The sequence below is a fragment of the Urocampus carinirostris genome, chromosome 4, assembly GCF_059441175.1.
Source record: "Urocampus carinirostris isolate Australia breed hairy pipefish chromosome 4, RoL_Ucar_1.0, whole genome shotgun sequence".
NCBI classification, from domain to species: domain Eukaryota; kingdom Metazoa; phylum Chordata; class Actinopteri; order Syngnathiformes; family Syngnathidae; genus Urocampus; species Urocampus carinirostris.
This window is the reverse complement of record NC_142352.1, coordinates 30,173,168-30,189,959: the sequence shown is the minus strand read 5'-3', so window position 1 is coordinate 30,189,959 and position 16,792 is coordinate 30,173,168. Positions and strand designations below refer to the sequence as shown.

General features: G+C 38.2%; 1 protein-coding gene across 3 annotated transcripts in view; it reads left to right on the top strand.

Moving 5' to 3' along the window:
* Positions 1–4,617: 4,617 nt before the first annotated feature.
* ppip5k1a (diphosphoinositol pentakisphosphate kinase 1a) overlaps positions 4,618–16,792 on the top strand; it is a 51,099-nt gene continuing 38,924 nt past the window's right edge. For all 3 annotated transcript variants that reach the window (XM_088334127.1, XM_088334126.1, XM_088334125.1), the window contains exons 1-8: positions 4,618–4,775; positions 7,655–8,145; positions 10,331–10,526; positions 12,197–12,287; positions 12,427–12,512; positions 14,124–14,278; positions 16,130–16,231; positions 16,565–16,726. In XM_088334127.1, coding sequence (XP_088190253.1) covers positions 8,002–8,145; positions 10,331–10,526; positions 12,197–12,287; positions 12,427–12,512; positions 14,124–14,278; positions 16,130–16,231; positions 16,565–16,726 — 936 coding nt within the window. In that variant the 5' untranslated portion in view covers positions 4,618–4,775; positions 7,655–8,001. The remainder of the gene's footprint in view (positions 4,776–7,654; positions 8,146–10,330; positions 10,527–12,196; positions 12,288–12,426; positions 12,513–14,123; positions 14,279–16,129; positions 16,232–16,564; positions 16,727–16,792) is intronic.

Sequence of the window (16,792 nt, the reverse complement as noted above, 5' to 3'; positions counted from 1 at the left end):
TTGAAGAGCTAGGTGCAAATGCTGCTGCTTTCCAACGCTCCACTGCTGGAATAAAGCATGAGGAGAGAGTGCAAAATAAAAGAGGCATGCAAGAGGAGAGTGAGAGATGTTAGAGGAGACTATTTCAACAGCAAGAAAATGAGCAAGGACCAAAAGGAGAGGAGAGCAGGGTAGAATGAAAGATAAAAAGAATCTGACAGCAGAGTGCGCATGCCGCGAGGGAATAAGGAAGGATTCAAGGATCAGGTCATGTAGAGGAGGTAAAAAATTGGAGGGACGACATGCTGAAAACAGGGACAACAAACTGATGGGAAATTCACCAGTCAAGTCAGGAACAAAATGGGGGAGAAAATAAAACACCATAGAAAAACAGACAGTTAGACATCATGTTTTAAAATTACAACGTATGCCTTTTTGGCTTTCGATTTAAAATAGGGTGGTGAAAATTACTTTTAGTATCACCAGTGTAATTAAAATACCTCTAAGTGTATTGGTTATTTTGCCGTCCAGGAGGACCCCAAAAAAAACTGTACCAGAGAACAACTCTCCTTTATGAATTGCAATGAGAGTAGCACGCTTTTTGCATACTAATGTGTACATATTAAAGTTACAGAGCGGCTTAAAAGCTAGCAGACTCGATGCACATTGTTATTAAAATTGCGTTGTACATGTGTGTTTCCGGGTCATGCAAAAATTTGACACGCACTATTACGCATATGAAGGAAGGAAGGAAGGAAGGAAGGAAGGAAGGAAGGAAGGAAGGAAGAAAGGAAGGAAGGAAGGAAAGAAGGAAGGAAGGAAGGAAGGAAGGAAGGAAGGAAGGAAGGAAGGAAGGAAGGAAGGAAGGAAGGAAGGAAGGAAGGAAGGAAGGAAGGAAGGAAGGAAGGAAGGAAGGAAGGAAGGAAGGAAGGAAGGAAGGAAAGAAACAGAATCAGGATACAGGTAGCCGGGACGGGAGGACGGCGCTTGGGTCGGGGATCGATATAGGAAACAGAATCAGGATACTGGTAGTTAGGACAGGAGATCGTAGCTTGGATCGGTAATCAATAGGTCGGGATAAAAACGGGAGTCAGAGTCAAAAGTGCAGACAGACTGACCAGGAGTGAACAAGAATGACGTGTTTTGACTGCGAGAACTGTTTCTGGACCAGAGTGCTCTTTTTTATCTTTATTTTAAAACTTTGTAATAAACTGCATTGCCTCTCTTCAGCTCTATTTTTTCAAAGTCCGAATTCTTGGTGTGGTCCTGGAAAAGAACACGTCGCGAGACATAAAGATGCCATTCGACTTCAACCAGCAGCCACCAGTATAACTTATTGTTGTTAAGAAGTCCTTTGGGTTGACTTCCACTTAAAGTTTAACATAGGTCAGAATGTTTTTTTTTAAATTTGTTATGATGTCCGGACTTCATTTTGGCCGGGACTCCCGCCACCCTTCACCAACTGGATAATATGTGAACATGAAGGGAGGAACAACTCCTTCACTTTGTTGAGAATAAGCCAGTGTTTACCATAACCAGGATCCCAACAGAAGAGTACACAGCGACCCTTTGGGTAGGCCCAAGAATAAAAAAAGAAACAAATCTGATGAGGATCAACAACCATGACCACGATCCCTATCCCCAACCATGACCGACCTTTTCAAAATGTCGCCATTGTTAGTTTGGGTATGCAAAAGTAACAGCCTTTATTATTCGGCATAAAAAATCGTGGCCTCAAGCTCTGTGCATCTTCCACTTAAACGACCTTCCTGGTTCAAAGACATGCAGAATATTATTTTTATAAAGGCCTTGATTAAGATCAAGACACTCACTCAGCTGTCTGAGTTATATCAGAAAAAAGGGGAACTGTGGCAGTGACCAGATGAGACAGATCCAGAGGCAGGCGTGGGGATGGATTGGCCGTGCCTTATATAAACCCACAGACATCATCACAAACCGGATTTGCCGAAAACTGACTCATAAAAAAATGTCTTATACATAATTTTAGGAGTAGCACGCCTGTCACCTTCCCCGTGTCTTACTGACACTTTTTTGTTAATTTGTTTGTAAACATTGTGACGAAAAGCTTGGGATCCCTTAACAACCAGGGTCCTAGAGGCACCACTTCCTGTTGTGTGTCTTGGGCAAAAACAGCCCAGCGGCACCCATCTCTCTCGAGTCCTTTTTTTTTGTAGGGCTTTACTCCCACACATGAAACAGATAGTACTGGTTTCCATGGTTACAAGTAGCAATGGAGGCTTCTGATCTGACTCAGACACAGCAGCTTCATTGTTTGTTTACAGTTTGTGTTACAACACTGATACTAAACGCTAAATCACAGGGGAAAAAATATTTTTTTCCCGAGGTTTTTAAGTATCACATTCTACAATGTGCATTGCATCATTGGCCTTTGTGTTTTTTTGTTAAAAAACAAACTTTGTAAAAGCAACTGAAAGGTTTCTCCCCCATGTGCGTAACCATGTGCGACTTCATCGTGAAGGTTTTGCCGCAAAACGAGCAATTGAAGCTGGGCGGCATTAGTTCAGGAGGTAGAGCGCACGTCTGACGGAATATAAAATAAATCAATCAAATCAATCCGTAATCAGCTAAAGCTGCACTTAAAGGGACAGTGTGTATTATTCAGTGCCTCCTAGTGGTAAAAAATGTCATTTATTAAACAAACATATATTGATATAAATATTTAGAAAAAATACATGAACGAAATCCAAGCTAAACAAGACTGTATAAACAGAGACAGAGAAGAACATTGATGGGTGGATAATAATAAAAAATGTGAGCAAGAGATAAGCTCAGCCCAACCCGTATTTAATGATTGACATTTTAGGCCCGACCGTCCCGAAATTCGGATTGGGTCGGGCTAAGATCTTAGCTCTAGGCTAAAAGTGGCGGACAAAACCTTTTTCGCTTGCTAAAGGCGTACTTGCTTCAGAGTTGTCCGACCTTTCGCTATCAAATCAACACAACATTATACTTCCTTGTGCAGCTCAGTGTCTTCAAGTTGGGCTGTTTTGCGCGATTGTTTTGTCAAAATACCGCCCCCTCGCCAATTATAGTTTGTAAAACCGATTACTTTTCTCAATGCTTGCTAGCGAGGGCTTAGAACAGAACGGCTAAAGACAGCTTTCTCGAACACTAGTGTTGGGCGGCATTAGCTCAGGAGGTAGAGTGCTCATCTTGGGATCAAGAGGTGGCAGGTTCCATTCCCGGCTCCTCCGTGTTATATGTTGAAGCGTTCGTGCGCAAGACACTTAATCCCTAATGCCCCCGATAGCAGGTAATTGCCTTGCGTGGCTGACACTGCTATCGGTTAGTAAGTATGTAAAAGGGAAAAGTGTGAAGCACATTGTAAAGTGCTTTGGGAGAGCTTCATTGACTTGAGAAGCGCTATATAAATGCAGACCATTTACATTTGGCTCTGCCTTTTATTCTGATAATCTTTTATCTTTTTTTTCTCTGTAAATTCTTTATTACATGATAACCCTTGGTGCATATTCTTTTTTATTATGTTGTTATGATTGACAATAAAGACAATTCAATTCATTACTTTTGCAGACAAAAATTACTGAAATTGGGGAAAGAACTAAAAGATGCTGAAAAATTGTTTGTGTTATTTATCTGGAATATAAAATAAACTTGTTTACACAAATTATCTTTGTTTTCATTTTACATGCTCTGTCTTTCTGTGAGCAATTAGATGCCACGTCGTGTCTGCAAGATTTATTATCACTCAATAAAGGGAATTGCAATCAGGGCCCGATGTATGGGGGGAGGGGATAAAGCAACCCAGCAGCATTGGGGGTGCCCCCTCAAGAGTTCTTATTGCCCACCAAGGTGGGTAAACCTGGATCCAGACCTGATACAGGCGTAATATTGTGTCTTTTCAGATACAAGAAAGTAACTCATATGGAAAACATTATTCATTGATTTATCAATGTTTGGGATGCTTCTACAAGGCATATTCTAAAGGCAGAGTCTTAACTGAGAGCCAGGGTATTAATATTACACATGCTATGCCCTAGCCCTAAACCTATTTTGGGCCCTGCATTTCGTTGGGAGCCCTGTTGTGGAGCTCAGGCCCTGGTTCTTGATATTGGCCCTGCATCTGTGACCCTAACCGTGTCAAACCGTAACCCCAGCTCCAAACCTATTTTGGAACCCTACATTTAATAGTCTGTGGTTTGCAATAATCTGTGGTCTATGCAGCCCTTTGAGACTCTTAGTTAGTAAGGGTGTCACAAATAAACATGACGACTTGATTTGACTTGTTTCCGTAGTGCAGTGGTTAGCTCATTCGCCTATCACACAATAGGTCCCCGGTTCAAGAACAAGTGGAAACATATGCTGGTTTAGGGAGGGGTGAGTGCCACCAGGTTGCACTTTCCCAAGACACACCACAGGAAATGGTCCCCCTAAGACCCATGTGGTTAAGGGATCAATGCACTGGTTATATATACATTGTCGACGTTAAAGGCCCAGATCGTCCATTCTTGACGTCACCCTTGTACTCAAAACGTTGTTGATTGGTTGCTGATATTTTGCGGAACGCCTTCCTTGACGTTCTATCCGTTCCTATTGGCTGCTTTGAAGTTAGGCTAGTTGTTTAGCACAAACAGTGAGCGAGGTAGGTTTCACTCGCAAAGTGTCAGCACAGGAAGAGCTTTTATTACATGACGCTCTAACTTTATCGTAAGTTTATATTTTTATATGATAGCTTTATATCAGTATTGTTGTTAAATGGTAGTATCTTGACTCATGGAAGCGGGGACAAAGTACAGGTCTGTATTTTGTGTTTACATTCCTGACTGCCGAATGCTAGTTGTATGCTAACTTAAGCCTTGGCCCAATATGTCAATCTCGATTGTAACTGGCATTGCGTTTTTCTAAAACGGCCAATAATGAAGTCGCTTGCTATCAAATGGCGACTTTTGCCTCGATGGTACAGACGAATTACTGGCTTGTGCTGTATGTATCTCAATTGGATAGAACTGCCCAGTTCTTTTCTCTTTGCAAGACATCATAACGACTACGTTAGAACTGTCACTCTGTCGCGTCATTCAAGGTGACAGTTTTCATCATGAAGTGCAGAACAAACTTTTATACAAAAACATGTTTCTATTGTTTACAAAACTGATGTAAATGGTAAAGTAACGTGTCATGTTTCAGAACCATGGAGTTGATACGTGTTTGCAAGTTTTAGTGTATAATCCCACTTAAATAAAAAAAATAACATGGGTGTTTTTTTTTAATTTGTATTGGTGTAAAACTAAGTTGGCTTTGATTGCAACCTTTAGAAAGTAGTGTCATTTTGAAAAATCAATAATCAAAGTTAATCTGTTATTGAATGTAATTGAATATTGTGATTGAAACCAACGTAGCGAACAATGTTAGCACACCATGATAAACACGTGATAAAAACCAAGAGAAAAATAGGATAAAAGAATTTCAGGATAATTAGCTTGGAGACTGGCCCAAGTTTGACTAAGAGTCCAATGAAAAATAGTGCATTGTGACAATTGTGCAATGAAAAGTAGTGCAATAACATCTACCAGCAACACAAATCCCAGTTAAATTGAAATATATGTATTTTTTTATCAGCCTACTTGTTAAGGGTGGCCATGGCCCTAGCTACCTAATGTAATAACATCTGTTTTGATTTGTTATGATGCCTATATATATTTAAATATGGTCGCAACTCCGGAATGTTACTTTATCCATACTGTACAGTTTAGATAACTTGATCATAATACTGTGGAGATATTGGCGATATATTAAAAAAAAAAAACATGGTTCCTTCAAAAAAAAGCCAATGGATAAATAGCATAGCGTGTTTTTATACATTACACAGCAGTGTCAACAAAATAGGCTCGGTCAGTCATTTGAATTTCATCTTCTCATGTTGGTGAACAAAACTGATAAGGTCAATTGCAATGTAAGTTATGTTGGGTGCAAATTTTGTTGATTATTTTGCTGATTGGTAAAATGATTTACTCTACCATGGGTTGTGTCAAAACAATCTTTAAATTTAAAATCCACTACTCGCATGTGGTTCCTGGAGCTTTTCACAATGACCCCAACCTAAATTTTTAACAGGTGGGCTGCTCTTGATATTGCAAGTTGAGTTATAACAAGCATAATCAGTATTACATAGTCAAGTTCAATGTTCCCTCTAATTTTCCACGGGTCTGAGCGTTCACACAAAGTCGGTGAGAAACGCATGAAACAACAGTGAGCCACCATAATCCCAAGTGTGGCAAGATAATTAATTATCAAACATGTCCAAAACTTGACGTCAAGTTATATTTTGCTGAGTTTCCGGCAATGCAAACTTATTTTTCTCTTTTGAATGAATTGACTCATGTACTATTGCCAAGGTTGTACAGCCTACAAATGTCGTATGTTCTTACAATTTTTTCACAAGATATCAATTTCTTTTTATTTCCAGATATATTTTGTCGCATAATATTAACATTTTTGGGAGCTTATTTAGTCGGTTGCAAGATATAGAACTGTACCTAATCACATTTTTTAGTGGAAGTACAATGTTGGCAACAAGATTCACTTAATATAATTGGAAATTATTTGAATGCAACACAAACTTTTTATTCTTTTTTTCGGTGGGGGTTTTTTTCTACTTTTTTTTTAATTCCTTTTAAAAAATCTCATTGTGTTCATTATTTCCGAGCTGTTACTTTTTTCTTTTTGTTCTCTATTTACTTTTTTCCTACATTTCTTTCTTTTCTTTTTTTCTGACTTTTTTCTAATTTTTTCCTTCTTTTTTTCTCTTCCGTTTGTTTCTTTTTTTCTCAGCTTTTCATTACTTTTTCATTTCGGTATTTTTTTCTTTTTTGTTCTATTCCCGCCTTCCTTTAAGTCATTTTGTGCATAATTTTACTAAATATTTGGTCATGTTGGGATTAAAGAAGCAAAAACAACCTGAAGAGCCGTTTAGGACCCGAAAGAGCCAGTTCCTTTTTAGTGAGCCAAGCCGAAGAAGCCGGTTCTCGACATACTCCACTAACTTTACTCCACTTCGTTCGACTTCAAAATACAGCATTTAGGACAGAACGTCAGGGGAACCTGTGTATTTTTACCTTCATGCACTGTAACTTTGACTTAAGTCGCTTCTTAATAAGTAATTTTGAGCCCTCATTTTTGTGCGCTGGCTAGATTTTCTTGTGCGCTGAGAATGTGCGAGCAGTGTGCAATTGCGCACGCGCGCAGTTTAGAGGGAACACTGGTCAAGTTTGATATTTTAATAATGCCATTGAAGGTTCATAGTATTGCTCCAATTCGTAGTTTTGCCTTCAATCTTGAAATAATTATGAGAATCATGTTCAATAAAGTATTTTGTCTCTTTTAGCCCCGCGGTAACAGAATGTAATAAGACATGCTAATTTACATCACTATATACCAACATGTCAAGTCAAGCACCACTTTGTATACTTTAATCTACAGCAGTGTTCTTCAATTACATTTTAGAATTGCTGTAAAAATACTTTTGCTAAAGCTATGCCTTGATGTTAGCTTTACAAACGAGATCTGCCAACTTCTGTAATGGCTGTATGGTTAAAAAATCTCTTTCATAGTATTCCTATCAATGCCAAGGTGTCTCCACAAATTATTTACATCTGTTATTTTTTATTTTTCTGAACAGAAATCTCAGTTCTTCACCTTCATGGAAAAAAGGAAGATCGACAGAAGACCCCTTCCAAGATTATAGTCCTAAACAAGTCAAATCCTTGTCAACTGAAGGATGACAGAATGAAGTGACAACATTATTGCAAAAGACTTGTTACTATTTGTTTCTTCACTACTTTGCCAACTTTTAAGGCCCACTTTTCTCTTCCACAACCTTCCTCGCCTACTCTGCTTTCCCAACTCGGGCAGAGTTGAACGATTTGTGTCCTCTGGTCTCGTGCCCTTCCATTGGCAGCCCGCTCCGGTGGTGTGGTGGTGTAAGATGGCGCGGTGGGATGCTGTGGGTTTCCGTGGGACATTGTGATGTCCGAGCCCAATAGCCCGGGCGAGAGCCGGTGTGGCGCTCCCAGATTCTTCGTGGGCGGCGAAGACGATGAGAGCGAGGTCTTGGAGGACAACATAAGATCAGACATGGAATTGTATGAGGACGACGAAGACACAGACTCTGTAAGGACCCACACACTAATATTGAACATGGAGATCTGTAACCTGCTGTGAAAATTCACCGTCTTGTAGTCAAAAAAGGTGACCTATGTGAATTGTATAGATCCAAGGAGAAAATATTTGAAGTGGGGAGGGGAGTATTGTGAGATTTCCCAGAGTGAATTGGGCGTTTAAGGTGGTGCATTTGAAATAAAATCGGCGTGGTCTGCGCGGGCAGGAGCACTGTAATTATTCACGTGTAACACGCATTCGATTTGATCTCATTATCACACTATTTTTATTCACTGTACCAAAGATGAATGTTAAAGAACGAAGGAAACAAAAAGTCATCCTGAAAGTTATAAAAAAATGCAATAAAGTTTAACAAGGACAAAAAAAATCTGGTGTATCCGATGATGAATCAGACTTTGATATAAATACACGGTAAATTTTATGTCGGTATCGTGTTCGCCGTTGTCAATAAATTATTTGAATCATCGCAGCATGTATTCAACAACCTTTGCCTCTTACAATGTTAGTCTGAGTTGAGACAAAGTGAAACAAAATTATATACCGTTTTTAATTAAAAAATAGTGGTGCACATTATACATAAATAAATACAGTATTGCCTCCACACCCTTCACCTTTTGAAGCCCTGACCCATTTTCATGCCCATATTTATGAGTAGCATCTCATTTTTTAGATGACACCATCGTTAATTGAATAGTGAGAACAGTATTACATAGTCAAATGCGGTAGCTTTTTTATACAGTGGGACCTCTACTTCGCGGTTCGACGTTCGGGGCTTTAGAGCTTCGCGGTCTGTAATGGTTAAAAAGGGGCAGATTTTCACTATTTGCGGGTTTTTTCGGCGGAGGTCACTCCCGGGCCGCGCAACGGAGCGAGTTCGGCGGACGCGGCGTCACCCTAATAAGGATAAGCGGATAATGAGATGAGATTTTTTTTTTTCTTTCTTTTGAAGGGTCGTCGCTACTTCGCATATTTTCACTTTTTGCAGGTGGTTTTGTTCCCCATTAACCGGGTCTAAAAAAAAAAATTTTTTATTTTATTATTATTGTTTTTTTTTTAGGTGCGCCGCTACTTCGCGGATTTTCACTTATCGCGGGTGGTTTTGGTCCCCATTAACCGCGATAACCGAGGTCTTACTGTATACACAGTGGTATTGTGAAATTGTGTTGTTTGACTGCAATTTTGCTTTTTAGAGTTGGATGTTCTCTGCTGTGTCAGTGTTTCAGCTAGGTTTCTTTGAAAATTTTTGGGGGATGCACTGAATCTTTGGCATTTAAGAAAAACTGAAACCAAAATAAGGGTCCCAAAAGAATGATGTTGTGATGACACGTCTGAAGGGGAGTATTTGTGCTGCGCAACTGCTTATTTTTATTTTGCATACTAGACAGAAGGCGACAGAGACTGTTGTCAGAAAAGAAACTCTGCCAAGCTTTTACTGAGAAGAGAATTTCTCAAAAATTCGTGTGTTTCTTTGCTTCAACGTTTTTGTGAGCTGCTAGCTGATCTTTGGCTAATTTTTACATGCTATCACTACAGAGCTGACTATATACATTTGAGCATTTATAATTCGCAAACACGTACGTAGTGTGTAATAGTCTCTTTTTCATCCCCAAAGTCAATTGATCAGCATTAAGCTCTATGTGTGAGGATAATTTAATTTGACTGCTTATGTTACTTATGTTACTACCTTTTTAAATATCTTGGAAGTTTTGCTTTATCGTTTACACTTTGTTGTCCAACTGGAATTGTTTTAAAGCACTCAAATGCCTTTTTGACCAGTTAAAGGTACTTTAAATCAGAACTACTACTACTATTACTATTATGTTATAAATCATTTTATACAATACCTTTTAAGCAATACAGGACAAAATATATATATATTTAAATTATTCTATTTCATTTTTTAAATTTTGAATTTTTTTTCTGTATTTTGGCCAAGCGTTACTTAATTTTTGTGCATCCCTAAAAATTAGCCATGCTCTTAATTCTGGTGTTATCTGACGAGCCAATTTAATCTTGAATTAGTTTGTACACTAGCTTCCCTTTTCTCAAAATGCCTTTAAAAAAAGTTTTGATTCAATACCTCTATTTTGAATTTCTGTTCACAGCTAAGCACCACAACTAGAAAAATCGATATTATAATTCTGCATTGTTCTCATTTCACTCATTTTGTGTTCAGCCACCTGAGCAACAGATTGTGGTGGGGATATGCTGCATGATGAAGAAGTCCAAGTCCAAGCCAATGACCCAGATCCTGGAGAGGCTATGCCGGTTTGAGTACATCACTGTGGTCATCTTTCCAGAGGATGTGATCCTCAACGAGCCCGTGGAAAACTGGCCACTATGCGACTGTCTTATCTCTTTCCATTCTAAGGGTGCGTCTCCAATTAATGAATGCAATTTCGCTACGGCACTCAAGCTGGTCAGGCAAATAAAAGTTTTGAAAATGTAAACATTTACCGGTGACTCAAAAATCAGCTGCCTGCTGCATGTATTGAAAAAGATGCTTGCTCCTAGAAGAATTTTGATACTGTTCACATCCTCATAACCTCTGATCCGGTTTAATTATTACGAAATTACTCGTAACAACTGATCATTTTTATAAAATTCTAAATTAATCGTATAAACATTTAAATAGGTTGGTTTTAAAACTAAAGTTAGGCAGTTATAACACTTCATTATCAGGAGACTGTCACACGACAGAGGAGATGTCTTTAATTTAATGTCAAGTCTGGTCTGACGATGAGTGTGCAAAAAGGGCATTCACTGAAGTGGCACGCCTGTTGCAAGTTAACCCTGTCACAGACATTTTGACCAATGAATCAAAAACAAATTTTAATGCATGCATCTAGTTGAGCGGACGAGGAGTAAGCCAAACAGCGCGCATGCCTGCTCGATTAATCTCGATTAATGCCAGAATTGGAGTGAGACCAATTTAGATTCAACAATTATATCAATGCTCATTACAATTCAAAAGAGAGCAAAAACGTATGTTGTGCTTTGTAAATGACAATCAAGAAAATAAGTGTCTCTTGTATTCCTAACTCTTTCTGTAGGCAGCCCTGCAAAAAATAGGTTGGGCAATTATCATAGAAATGTCGCAATCTTTAAGCAAACCTGATACTTTTTCACTTTTATTCTGTTACCTTTGGGATACAAGCGCATTTGTACTCTGTCGCAACTTGAATGTGTTTAACAGAAATAAATGAGCACTAAGGCTTACAGTATATTTTTGTACAGTATTTGTGTAAAATAGTATTGAATCACCTGGAGATACCTAAATGTAATTGTATATATCGACAGGTTCGCAAAGATACACACCTCTAATCATAAGCATCTTAATGTCTATTTATTTTTGGGAATTATCCATGACACACCCAACCCAAGCCACACAAAGACCCATAGAAGCTTCAACTTAGTTCAAGAAAATAACAGCATCTAATCTTATAATGTAATTTCATGATATCGGAGAATACAAATATGGTGGCTGTAGGGTTTAGGTCTTATATTAGAACTGAAATATTTACAATTTAAAGTATGAAAGTATTCTTATGTAGATAGATAGATAGATAGATAGATAGATACTTTGTTCATCCCCGAAGGGAAATTCACATTTCCAGCAGCATCCCTGAGCTGAGAACAAACAATCGAGAACAATCGAAAATAACACGGGAGCTGCTGGAGTGGCTGCCATTCGTGACGGCGCCGGAAGAAACGATTCAATTTGAATCATGTACAAACAAACAAACAAAATATTTATGTTTCAATAAGTGGAAAATGGGGGGGAAATAATTTCTCATACTGAAATAACCAGGTAGCCTAGTCAAATGGAAAATGGAGGTTTGATGTCTCCATTTATTAATGGCGCAGAATTTGTTATACTGCAGGGAATAGAGACAATCGAGTTATGTAATGCAACTTCCAAATATTATCAGGCTTTTTAGTTAAAACATCTGAAACATGAGTATATGTTTAGACTACTGTAGCCAAATGTCACTGTTTTTATTTGTAAAATTAAATGTTCGTATCTCTTTTTGTAAAACAGGATTCCCACTTGATAAAGCAGTGAGCTATGCCAAACTGAGAAATCCTCTGCTCATCAATGACCTCAACATGCAATACTTCATACAGGACAGGTACCGATTTTCTAATCATTTCCTTTGTTAATGTTAGCGTCTTGATTAAATTTTAAAAAGTCATAAATTAATTAATACAGAATTTATTTAGAAAAGGAATGCTTTTAAAAAAAGTCTGTTTCCGTCAAATGTTTGCCAGACGAGAAGTTTATCGCATCCTGCAAGAGGAAGGAATAGATCTGCCACGCTATGCTGTGCTGAATCGGGACCCAGATAAACCCGATGGTTAGTCATGGGCTTACACTGTCACACACAAGAAAATTAGAATTAATTTAGATACAACTTTGTTTTTTTCAAGTTTAAAGCAATTGTGTGTAATATTTAGTGCCATCTAGTGGTACAAGAAACTTTCATTCAGTAAAAAAAACATTGATTTCGATACCATGCGAAAATACATGAACTTTCATCAAATATTACTCTTAATTTAAAAAAAAAATGGGTCAATAAATTTTTCGATTTTTACATAGTGGAATCCCTAGCTGGAAATTGCATCCATGTTTGTCTGGCATCTTGCTCTACTCTGTGCTTTTGGTGATGGTTTCCATTGGCATTTGACAATACAGTAGCATCTAGTGGTCAAATATTACACACTGGGGCTTTAAGCTTGTATTCGGTTAAACTAAATCGGACTGAAGAGGATTTAAAAAAATCTTTTTTAATAAATTTGAAGACTTGATGGTCTTCTGTTATTCTCAGGAATTGAAATTCTGTTATTTGCAAATGATGAAATATGTTGACCTTACCAAATTTGCATGCTGAGCTAGTTTTAATCTATGCACCTCAAATCAGAAACCTTGGGGACACAATTGCAAAAAGTTAAGTCATCAATTCATAAATTAAAAGGTTTTAAATTGGAAGCACTTCAATTTTTTGGAGCTTTGTGTATGACTCTAGGGAAGCAACACTGAGAGTTGGGGGCGGCATTAGCTCAGGAGGTAGAGATCGCAGGTTCGATTCCCGGCTCCGTGTTATATGTCGAATTGTCCTTGGGCCAGACACTGAATCCCAATAAGCTATTGGTGTGTGAGGGTGTGTGCTTTGGGAGGTCTTCATTGATTTGAAAAGAGCTATATAAAGACAAATAAGAACTTGGTGTAGGGGAATCAGCAGCCCCCTCTGGCCTTCCTGTGGTCGAGGTTAGGACGTGATTAGTGACGATGTCGCAGTTTAGGAAAATTGCAGTTATATAAAAAGTATCTGAACCTTTTGGAATTTCTCACATTTCTGCATAAACTCTCCCATCAAATATGATGAGATCTTTGTCAGAATTACATAGATTAAATCAGGGTTTCTACTAAAACCACCCAAACAGTTGTAGATTTCCATGTTTTAATGAAGTTAGCATGCAAACAATGACAGTTTGGGGAGGAATGCTGGTTTAAGATCAGGTAATTGTGTAATTTTGTAATTGTAATCCTGTGCAGTCCTTTGAGACATTATTGTGATTAAGGGCTATATAAATAAATGTGACTTGACTTGACTTGAATAAGGCAATGTTACTTAGGTGACAGGAATAAGTAACATATAATGTGATGGTTCAGGTAATTATTCCTCTCCCTCCAGTCATTGTTCCGCTTTTGGTAAAAAATACAAACCTGTAAATGTTTGGGTGGTTTTAGTTAAATTAAAATTTTGTTTAATTTTGCCATACATTATTCCATTTGATGGGGATCTGATGCAGAAATCTGACAAATTTCTCGAGTTTCGCATATTTTTCATACCACCACTGTATTAGTTGTCTTTACCTTAAATGTTCAAAAAAGCAGATTTGCTTCTGAGGTCTCAATTTTCTTAGCATTGAATTGCTTTCAAACAAAATAATTTTCAATGCTTCAGAGTGTAACCTGGTGGAGGGAGAAGACCATGTTGAAGTGAATGGAGAAATGTTTCAGAAGCCTTTCGTTGAAAAGCCTGTTTGTGCTGAGGACCACAACGTCTACATCTACTACCCTACTTCTGCCGGTGGAGGCAGCCAGCGGCTCTTCAGAAAGGTCCTGCCTAGCCTATTGATAATTTGTGTCGTGCCATGAAAAAATATTTGACACCTTCCTGATTTTTTGCAATTTTGTCACTCACAAAAAGTTTTAGATCATCAAACCAATTTAAATGTATCACACAGAGACAACCCAAGGAAATACAAAACGCAGTTTTGAAATCAAAACCCATCTTGCCCTTGGTGAAAAAAATAGTTGCCAGGTACTCAACCTTTTAGCGAGTTGGCCTACTTTTGACAGCTATAACAGAAATCAAACTTTTATGATAATTGGTAATAGGTCTTTCGCAACGCTGTGGAGGAATATTGGCCCACTCTCCTTTGCAAAATTGTTTCAAAACTGCCGTATTGGAGGTTTTTCTTTTGCATGAGGTCACTTCACTGCATCTTGATTGGATTTAAATCCGGACTTGACTTGAACCCTTTCAGAACCTTCTTTTTGTTTTTTTCTGAGCCTTTCAGAGGTGGACTTGTTGGTGTTTTCCAGATGGTTCTCCTGCTGCATGATTCAGGAAAGCTTGAGTTTGAAGGCTCAAAGTGATGGCTGGCTGTTCTCCTACAGTATCTTCTGCTAAACACAAGACACCATTATTTTGTCAACTAGAGCAAGTTGGTCTGGTCCTGAGGCACCAAAGAAGCCCAGTTAAGATCCATGACTACACTATAAAAACCAAAATGGTATCTATGGGAGAGTTCTGTTTGACAGAATTAAGGAATAGCAGTGTTTACCAGAAGATCCTGAAGGAGAATGTAAAGCCATTAGTTTGTGCGCTCAAACTCAGGCGCTCTTGGATAATACAGCAGGACAACGATCCGAAACACACCAGCAAGTCCACTTCAGAAAGGCGGGAAAAACAAAGTGAAGGTATTGAAATGGCCAAGTCAATGTCCGGATTTAAATCCAACTGAGATCCTGTGGTGTGACCTTAAACGGGCAAATCGTGCTAGAAAACCCTCCAATATGGCGGATTCTAAACTATTTTCCAAAGAAGAGTGGGCCAATATTCCTCCACAGCGTTGTGAAAGCTTCATTACCATTTATTGTAAATGTTTGATTTCTGTTTGTGCTGCCAAAGGTGGCCCAACTTGCTATTATGTCTAGGGGGCAATTGCTTTTTCACATAGGGCCAGATAGGTTTTGATTCTTTTTGTGCCTTAATAAATGGAATCAACCTTTCAAAAGTGCATTTTATATATCCTTGGGTTGTCTCTGTATGATATTAAAATTGGTTTGATGATCTAAAACCTTTAGTGAGTGATAAATATGCAAAAAACGCAAATCAGGAAGGGGGTAAATCATTTTTACAGCACTGTATATATATCCATGTGGGATGAAGCAATTTATTTGCCCAGAGTGAATTTGTTTTAGATGTAACTGTTTGGTGTGTACATTCTGGCAATAAATGCACTGCTTTTTTGCAATATAGTCATGCCAGACAGACCGACACCTTTTTAGCTCTAAGTTTGGAACCTGAAACGTGGCAATATGACAAGTTATTTGTGGCACTGTAGTTATTGCTGATTCAACAATGAAGTCTGTTCTTGCCAGGCTACTAATTAACCAGATGGCCAACATGAAAGTAAGAGATATTGGTAATAATAACTTCATAATAATATTTTATGAAGATATGGGAAACAAGACTCCTACTGTCGTAAACTATTTCAAATATTTCCATTGAAACTTGTTACTCATCAGACAACTTAAATTTAAATTGATATTACACCCAGTTTTGCAGTTTACCTGTAAAATTGAACTAAACCAAGTTATGATCAGTGATAATCCAAATAAATAAATAAAAATAAAAATGAATGTCGCCACTGTTTAAAAGCAACTCTTTGACCTTTTTAGATTGGGAGCAGAAGCAGTGTGTATTCACCAGAGAGTAATGTAAGAAAGACTGGATCTTACATCTATGAAGAGTTCATGCCAACAGATGGTACAGACGTGAAGGTAAGTTTTTTTTAGTTATAATGTGCATAGAAAATGTCAGTGCTACTATGGTGAAAGAGCTCTTAACAACTAATAGACATGTATATTTAAAGTGGTTTTAGCTGTCCTTTTGCAAAAAAAAAAAAAAAACTTGTCAGTTGTTTGAGTGGATAGTCCTTCAGCAGGGAAAAAAAAAAGCCCGGGTGCCACCACTTTTCTAGAATGTACTTTATTTATATTCATTTTTAATTGAATACAATGCTTTGGGTTGCTAGTTTTTACTGTTTCCTCAAAAATATTGTACTCTAGATTAATATTTGAAGTGGGATGATGTCACCAATTTGTCTTGTCCAGGTATACACAGTAGGACCTGACTATGCTCATGCTGAAGCTCGAAAGTCTCCTGCCCTGGACGGGAAGGTAGAGCGAGATAGTGAAGGCAAGGAGGTCCGTTACCCAGTCATGCTGTCTGCAATGGAGAAATTGGTTGCTCGGAAAGTCTGTTTAGCATTCAAGGTAAGCAAATCCTTGCTAATGTTTTCTCTCTTGACAGTTGATGAGCGAAAAATGTCAATGCTCTTT